At 32.1% G+C, this 9189-nt stretch overlaps 2 protein-coding genes across 2 annotated transcripts; one reads left to right on the top strand and one right to left on the bottom strand.

Annotated features, from left to right (window-relative positions):
* Positions 1 to 611: 611 nt before the first annotated feature.
* On the bottom strand, positions 612 to 930 carry LOC105116857 (osmotin-like protein OSM34; the record flags this gene model as incomplete). The annotated part of the gene is made up of 1 exon (XM_011014354.1): positions 612 to 930. A coding segment is annotated over exon 1 (319 nt), but the record flags the coding sequence as incomplete, so codon positions are not given.
* Positions 931 to 4586: 3656 nt separating this feature from the next.
* On the top strand, positions 4587 to 9189 carry LOC105116856 (ADP-ribosylation factor 1-like). Its single transcript, XM_011014353.1, has 8 exons — positions 4587 to 5017; positions 5143 to 5181; positions 5480 to 5542; positions 6321 to 6339; positions 6971 to 7082; positions 7649 to 7696; positions 7967 to 8097; positions 8834 to 9189. Exons 1-8 carry the CDS (start codon positions 4915 to 4917, stop codon positions 8865 to 8867), a joined length of 549 nt encoding a protein of 182 aa, XP_011012655.1. The 5' UTR covers positions 4587 to 4914; the 3' UTR covers positions 8868 to 9189.

The following is a 9189-nucleotide window of genomic DNA, read 5'->3' as shown; positions in this document are numbered from 1 at the left end:
CCAACCTGAACAGTGAAGCTCAAGAAGCAGCAATTTGTTACTTCTTGCAAACCTGTGGTCATGCCACAATCAATAATAGGCTTCACTAGTAGAAATCTACTATTGAAGTATTACCAAATAAATGAGTTGATGTAGTTGTTTCAAATGCATAAACAACCATACAACCAAACACTCTCTAACAAGGATTAAACGAAAAAGGAAGATTACTAAGTTGGAATAAGCTAGCGAAGATGATCAGCACTTGAATCGTTTTATTTAGGTTGCTTGCAGCATTGTTGCATTTTGTAGGTTGGAATGAATTTATTTTTTTTTCTCTTGTCCATCCAAAAATGAAAAAGGTGCTTCATCTGCTTATGAGAGGATCAAATACAGTTGGTATTGGGGATTTAACAGGGATAATAAAGGGTCTCGCCACTGTTAATATTCTAGAAAGATTTTATGATAATGAAGCCTTATGACCCTGGAACCAATTCATCCCATTAGGAGCGAATTCAAACCATGGTCCTTATTCTCATTTTACACTGGCTTAAAGCAGCTTCGAGGGCGGAATATCACCCTACAATTAGTTCCACCAGGACAAGTAAAGGTGCTTGTTTGGTCATCTTAACTACAAGCATCAGGGCACCTCTGCTTGAGAAACCTAGAGAAATCTTGTTGGACCACAATTGCCAGAATTGCAACAGTATTGACAACCGGAACAGTGCATGGATTGTTGCAACCTCCTGGGGCCCTGACCCTGAGCTCATTTGGGCACTGCCCATTGATTGTTGCAACCTCCTGGGGCCCTGAGCTCAGTGGGCACTGCCCATTGATATCAGCTGCACACTTGATTCCACGGCAGTTGCCTGATACTGGACTAACGACCATGGGGACATTAAATCCATCTACAAGAGAAATGTCAAAGAAGTCCAAGTTGTTGAATTGGTTCATGGCATTTTCAGCCAGTGTTGTTCAGGGATTCGCATTGATGGTCCATGATTGGCTTCCCTCGAGTCTCGGCCACCACCGGGAACAGCTGCAGACTAAACAGTGTAAGGACATTGGTTTCGGATTTCATGCCCATTTGTGAGGGCTTGGGTCTGCTTTTACAGGACAAAGGTCACAATTGTTAGTGCCTTTGGATCAAGAGCAATGTAAGAAAGTTCTTCGAAGGATAATGCACTTGACTAGTTCAACAAATGCCAATGAATACGCATGCACTGTTTCCAGGACTGATCAATATTTTCATTAAGAAGCAAGCTCTTCATGACACTCCTAATACTCTTCTATAAAAGAAAATCAAACTATTCTGTAAAAACAAAAAAACAAAAAACATACCGAACTCCCAAGTTAAGCGTTCGACATTTGCATTGATGTAAGAAAAGGGTGAGTCGAGATACAAAAATTTGCTTCATTTTCTACGATAAAAAGAACAGATAGAAGATAGACTTTGGTCGGTTCAATCTTTAGATTAGGGTTGAGTCTACTTGTTATCCATAAAGAAAGTATTTCAAGAGGGAGAGAGACTTCCAGGACAAAGGTTAACTTTATTTTCCTCGATTGTCTTCTTAGACATTTCATAATCCTAAACCATTTCCTACTTTTAAATCATATACATTATATTTGAAAAGAAAAAAATAATTAAAAAACTAATGACAAGAAAGAGAGAAAATAATAACTGAAAAAGCAAAATGTTAAAAAACTAATGACAAGAAAGAGAGAAACTTATAGAATTTTACTTGGACAAAATTAAACAATAACAATATATTAATCAAGATACATACAAACTAATTTAGATATTCATATTAATTAAAAAATATATAACATCCTATTATACTATTATCAAATCAAAGCTATTACATCCAGGTATTCACGACACTTAAGCTCAATCATTTCACCACTAGAAATAGAAAAATATATGGATTTGAATTATTAAAATTTAAAACTGCTAGGGAAAAACTTATTTTACATTTTGTAATGTATTGTTCTGTCTCTATTTTTTAAAACTTTGGAATAAAAAGTAGCGGCAACACGCCAATAACTGAAAAGCAAAATATAAAAACTTATATTCGTGAAGTGCTATTGATTTCGTCGGCAGTTGGACATGAATATGTTAGTGATCAAAGTGGAAAATAATAGAGTGGAATAATCTCCACGAACAATGTTAATGTTATGCAGCTATCCAAGTGGACCGGAGCTTGTATATAAGCAATTAAATGCATGGAAACTACAAATTGTAACATAGTTGAAATTGGAAAAACAGAGGGAATTACTGCGGGTCCAGGACTCAAATGAAAGTGGAAAATAATGGTGGAAATTAGACAAGTATTAGGGGTGCGTCCGATGCTGTCATTTTGGGTTTAAAAAATTAATCAAATCAAAAACAGCAATTTTTTCAGAACACATTCTTCTTCATCTAATTGAAAATTGGTTAAAAATTAATCAGTTCATTTACATATAAGAAAAAAAAATCATCTTAGTGGGAGAATGGGACAGCAACAAAAAGCAAAGGGAAAATTTAGTCAAAAGTGCATGAATTTTTATTTTCAAAGCTTTGGTGTAGAAAATTCTACAAAATTGAAAATGATAATGGAAATATAATAACAGAAAAACAAGGGGGTATATGTGAAACCATAGAAGACGGAAAGTGGAATGCTAGTTCATCATGGTGTTAGTTTAATATCTTCTATAATTAATTAGTTGTTTATATGTCATATTATTTTATTTATGTAAATATATATTTATTATTAATAAATATTTAATTTATCTTTAATATTTACATAATATTATATTAATGAATCTAATATTTAATTTATGAATCTAGAATAAAAATAAAGTTTTTGAGATAAAAATGTTTTACAAAGAAAATTATAAAGTTGTTATAATTATATAATTTCTATTGTATTAAAAAATTGTTTCAAAAATATTTATGGCCAATACTTCCTTAAATATTGGACATTTATTAAAGTTATAAAGACTAATATATATTATGTTTTTCTTTTATAAAAAACAGTTATCCTCATAAGTTGAGATATAAAGAACACCTAAAACTAATATATATATATATATATATATAATCCGCATAAAAATTTTATATAAAGAAACCACTTATGTCTATGGAAAAAATTACATGATGGTTGTATAAGTGATCTTTAGATTTGAGATTACTAAGTTATCTTATATAAAGAATGTTATATTTTGATTTCGTTACATGCTATATTAATCGAGGTAATGAAGGGGCAAACATTGGGTATAACATGAAGAACTATATGAAACTACTTGAGTAATCAAGAAGTGATTAATCACCTTTGATGAGTTAGGAAAAATGTTCCACTTGTTCTCAAATAGTATTAATTACAAGATCTTTGGCCATGGTGGAATAAGATTGGAAAAGAATTTCAAATCTTATTCAAATAACTAATGACTATTATATAAAGAACAAAAGAATTTCAAATCTTATTCAAATAACTAATGACTATTATATAAAAAACAAAAAATGATTTAGCATGACATCCATACTACATGTTTTAATATTAAATTAAAATATTATTGATGAAAGGATATTAATTACACTAAGAAACCTAGAAGTTTAAGTTAAACCACTGATGATTTTTTAATATTTAGAAGATCATGACATGTTGTTATATGATATACCTGATTTTCAAATATAAATTAATTAATTGTTGAACTAATAATAAATTAAATTATTTAATTTATTAAATTCTATTAAATTAGAATTAGAATTTATATTTTTTGGCCAATATATTAAAAACCTAATGAATCAAAAAATGATTTAGCATGACATCCATACTATATGTTTTAATATTAAATTAAAACATTATTGATGAAAGGATATTAATTACACTAAGAAACCTAGAAGTTTAAGTTAAACCACTGATGATTTTTTAATATTTAGAAGATCATGACATGTTGTTATATGATATACCTGATTTTCAAATATAAATTAATTAATTATTGAACTAATAATAAATTAAATTATTTAATTTATTAAATTCTATTAAATTAGAATTAGAATTTATATTTTTTGGCCAATATATTAAAAACCTAATGAATCATTAGTCAAAAATTAAACTGGAATGATTTAATCAAGTATGACTTGATTAAAATATATTTTAAAAATTAAGGACTAAAATATACTTTATATAGAGATTATATTTCTAGACTTAGAAAAATTATCTTGAATTAATATATAAATATTATTCAGGAGGCAAATTGATATTTGATTAATTTATAGGGTTTTTCTAATTTCTTTATAAATAATAAGCCATGCCTTTAATTTTTTTTTAAAAAAAGTTATTTGTTAGACAAAAAAATACTTAAGTCACAAAATAAAGAGTTACTATTTTAAGCATAACTACCCCTCTTTATTATTTACAATATATATAACTTGTATTTATATAAATTATTTTTTAATTTTTTAATATAAAATATTAAAATTTTAAATATATATTTTTTAATTTTTTTAAGTTCAGTTATATAACCCGGACGTAGTCCTTTAACCAAGTCAACCCGGTAATTATGACTGAATTACGACCCTTAACTTATTGGGTCAACCTATAGTTGAGTTAAAAAACGATGCCCCTTCTGCGCTGTCCCAATTTTCCCTTTCTACTTTATTCTCCCCGACGACGACGACTTCTTGAATTTATATTCCTGACCCATAATCATAAACATCTTTCGCCAGCAGACCCTCCTTTTCTCTTCAGGCGCGTTTCTTTTCATATACTTGAAAATCTTGTACACAAATCAGTCCATTTTGACACTGCTGCGTTCCCTTTTTCTTTTTCATTGTGTTGATTGCAGAGAGGAAAAGGGCTCTGCTTTATAGATCTAATTCAAATTCTACCATCTGTTCATCCATTGATGCGCTGAAAGAATCTCCATTATCTTGTCTCCCACTTAGGACTTAATAAGATGGGAATCTTCTTTTCTAAAATGTTCTCCTCAGTATTTGGCAACAAAGAGGCTCGGATCCTTGTTCTTGGTCTTGACAATGCTGGCAAAACTACAATTCTCTGTATGTTGTTCTTTTTTTGGTTGATTCTAAGTGACACCCTTTTGTTTTTTTAGTGATATTGAGTAACCGCTAGTTATTGAATTTTGATAATTTTTCGTGTGTTTTGATTTTGCTTTTTGATGCAGATCGGCTTCAGATGGGTGAAGTTGTATCCACTATTCCAAGTTAGTGTATTTTCATTAGAATTTGATGTTTGTTTGGTTGGTGAGAGTATGAATCCTAAATTGACATAATTTATGAGATGAGACGTGAAGTGTTGTTTTATGGTTTGTCTACGACCCAATTGCATTGGCTTCAGTTACATTGAGGATTTATCCTTCAATGGCTTAGCTAATGGATGAACTTAGATATTGGAATTGCATTTTTATTTTAAAATGCTGTCACTTTTTTGCTGTAATGGGGTTGAGTAATTTGTTACTCTGTTCATAATTAGTAACTGAATTTTTTGTTTTCCCAACACAGCAATTGGATTTAATGTCGAAACAGTTCAGTACAACAATATCAAATTTCAAGTTTGGGATCTCGGTAAGCCTATCTATTTCCCTTGGTCGGTAAGCCAGTGCTATATTTTACAGTGTAAGAAAAGTTGGAAGTTTATTATTGCTTCGGCACTTTCTATTACCAACAAAAGAATGGAGATTTTAGGCTTGTTGTATTGTGAAATAAATTTGCTTTATTTCATTTTTGGTGGTTGAGGCAATGGATGTATGGAATCTTCATTTGGGGGAGGGGGGGGGGGGGGGGGGGGGGTGGTTGGGGGTTTTGATGTTGATATACTCCTTGATGTCACTTCCATGTCTCTACGACCTCCATTATTTAAATGCTTTATATACCATGGAGAACCACTTTGAAGGGAACTTCCTGGTTGGAATGGAAAAGGTGTAAACAGAATACATGTAAGACTAGTAAGATTTTGATGGTTTACTTTTCTATCTTTTACTGCTTTCCCTAGAATTGAGAAAGTGCAAGGATACTTTTCTGGTTGGAATCGAAATAGTGAGAACCTGCACCCTTGCTTGAGCTGTAAGAAAAAAGCGAATACATGTCAGTGTCCCATTATCATATGAGCTGGACTTTTTATTGACACATACCAACTTTCTTTGAGAAGATTAATTGTTCCCACACCATCTAATTATTGTTTTCCACCTGCTAGTCCATTATTCCCACACCATCTGTCATCGTTTCAGTGGTTATTCGTAAGCAAATGTGGAGTTACAAAAAAATTTGTTTCATCAAGTCTTGCATGATAAAAAATGCATGTTAATTTCATGCCCTGATTGCATTTATGTTGTTTGTGGTACAGGTGGGCAGACAAGCATCAGGTAACTTCTTGCCTCTTCCTTCTACTTCTTTTTTCACAAATAACTCTGCTCTATATTGGTAGGGAACTATAACATGAGTTGCCTTGTGATATATACTATTTGTTATGTGGTTTAATGGCTGTGCAATGTTGGAATCAAAAGCCTATGATATATGATGTGATTCATTATATTCTTTATAGAACTAGTATCTGCATATGTACTCAATTGTTGTTTCTCCACAAATAATAAACAAAAAACTTGTAATGAATTATTGCTTCATTAAAATATTCTTTCTTGGTTTTTTTGACTATCAACATTTCCTTCATCACAAAATATATTTGAACCACTGGCATTTTTCTGTTAGTTCATATTTTACAGACTCAATGCCTGTCTAAATACTATCCAAACAGTTGATTTTTTCTACTCCAATAGTTTTTGCTCTATTTCAAAAGGAAATCTTTGAGTGATTACTTCTTGTACATAATTACATGTGTAAAAGATTAAGAATGATATTATCACATACTTTTATGATCATTGATTATCACTCTGCCTTGTTTTTCACAACTTGTACATGGTTTACGTTGATTGATTGTGAGATAATGGGTTATTTGATCAATTTCACAAACTCACTGGCTGCTTATGTTTGCAACAGACCATACTGGAGATGCTATTTTCCCAACACACAAGCCATTATTTATGTTGTCGATTCAAGTGATACTGACAGGCTCGTGATAGCTAAAGATGAGTTTCATGCAATCTTAGAGGTACTGTTATCCCTATTTTGTGCTCACGTCTGAGTAGTTGACAAAGTTAGTGTTATTGGTGGATCCTATACCTAAACCCTTGGCACACATGATGTAGAGATTATGAAGCCTTAGTGGACCAAAAATGCCCTGGCCTTTAGTAATAAATGATGATATGATATCATAGTAGCTTTAAAACAATCAGCCTATCTTGAAATTGAACTGTGGAAGCATATCCATGTAGCCACCCTTAACTATTTTGGGATTGTGGTGTACTTGAGATGCCTTGAGGGTTATAAAGTGGGAATGCAACAGCATTTAATTTTCATTTTCATTCCCACTTATTTTTTTTTCAACCAAACACCTACAAATAGGAATACAACTTTCATTCCCATTCCTGTCATTCCTTTCCTTGTTACCAACAACATGTTTGTGTTCTTGCATGCATGCATGCTTCCCATATAATGTAAATTTAGGCAACTCAACTCTCTGCTTTTAGATATTTAATTGTCTTTGATGTCAAGGTACATTTTCATTCATTTAGTGTAATCTTATAGAGCAGGCTTACATCTTTGATTGTTTGCCAGGAGGAAGAGTTAAGAGGTGCTGTTGTTCTTATCTATGCAAACAAGCAGGTTTGTGTTGTTTAGTTATTTCATTTTTAATAAACATATGGCAGAAACAAGACTTAATTCTAATGATACTTGCAAAATCAAATGAAAAAGCTTTATTGGATGTGAAAACAATAGGTCTAATATTTTTATGATGTGGTCTAGGAAAGATGCTCCCTTTATCAAGCTTCATATCCATACATAAATTTCACATTAAATATTTCTATCAAATCAGGCTTTTGCTCTCTCTTTCTCTGTTTGTTTTTATTTTCTTCTTTCTTTTTGCTTATATAGGATCTTCCTGGTGCACTTGATGATGCGGCTGTGACTGAGGCTTTGGAGTTGCACAAGATTAAGAATCGACAATGGGCTATTTTTAAAACTTCTGCCATTAAAGGAGAAGGTCTTTTTGAAGGTTTGGACTGGTAAGTTAAGTTACCAGTGGATTGGAATGAATTTCTGGCATTGGTTTTGAAGATGCCGAGAATTATAGCTTAGGCATTCATGGAATTCATTTGTACAAATGTGCTTAGAAAATTCTAAACTTCTGAATACTTATCCCATTAGTCTCCTTTACTTTGGAAACCATTCCCTTTGACTCACCGACTCGCCTTTTTTTCAAATAACCAGTCCCCAAAATCTTTGTTATCCAAGACCGAGGTAAGTCAAGATAAATGATTTAACTCCTAAGCTTCCTATCTTAAGAGCCCAGATCCAATTTCACCAAATTTGAACTTGTCCTCTTTTCTGAACATCCCATAGGAACGAACTTAAGGACAAATAGTTTCGTTGGAGCATTGAAGACAATAGAAGCGTTCAATTCAATCTTTATGTTCAATGCTCGAATAGAATGCTTCAATGGGAAGTCTATATCCATCACTGTCTGCCAAATTGTTTGAAAAAACAAAATCATCTACTAGAAAACAAAACCCCGGAGACTCAAAGTGCTTCAGTAATAAATGTGAGAAGGAAAGAGCAGCAGCAGTTTCTATAACTATCTCTGCCTCTCGGCAGAAATTTTTATATCTACAAAATCTAGGAACTGATGGCGTACCTGGTTCTATTAATACAGATATTAAATTCCGAAGGCTTCACAGTTTTGTTCTTTCCTGCTTTTTTATTTTTATTAGAAGCCTGATGGAGAGTAATCTGTTATTGTAGGTTGAGTAATACACTCAAGTCTGGAGGCGGCTAACTCTTTTAGAGAAGAATGGGAAGCTCGCTGTTGTTTCTGAGCAAGAATCTATAAAGTGTAACATGATTAGTTGGTTTCGCTGTTAAAGAAATTCATTCATGGCTGCAGTTATGCCGTTTGACCTTCACTGATTTGTCTCACCATTACACTTGTAAAATTTTCATCAAAGAAGAACCTTTCATCAAAGAACCAATTAGCTTGTTTGATGTTATGTTACATTCCATTTCTTTGCCACTATTTGCTGTGTGGTTTATCCAATTCGTTTTTGCCCCATCATGTACTCTATTGTTTGAAAATTAGAGCGATGTTTCAATTTTGTTAA

This window comes from Populus euphratica, unplaced genomic scaffold (genome assembly GCF_000495115.2).
Source record: "Populus euphratica unplaced genomic scaffold, PopEup_1.0 scaffold1087.1, whole genome shotgun sequence".
Taxonomy (NCBI): domain Eukaryota; kingdom Viridiplantae; phylum Streptophyta; class Magnoliopsida; order Malpighiales; family Salicaceae; genus Populus; species Populus euphratica.
This window is presented reverse-complemented; position numbering and strand designations above follow the sequence as displayed.

Coding starts and splice junctions, on each gene's coding strand:
- LOC105116856 (XM_011014353.1), top strand. CDS start 4,915: ATGGGAATCTTCTTTTCTAAAATGTTCTCCTCAGTATTTGGCAACAAA. Junction 5,182..5,479: donor AGTTGTATCCACTATTCCAA/GTTAGTGTATTT, acceptor TTCCCAACACAG/CAATTGGATTTAATGTCGAA. Junction 7,083..7,648: donor AGTTTCATGCAATCTTAGAG/GTACTGTTATCC, acceptor ATTGTTTGCCAG/GAGGAAGAGTTAAGAGGTGC.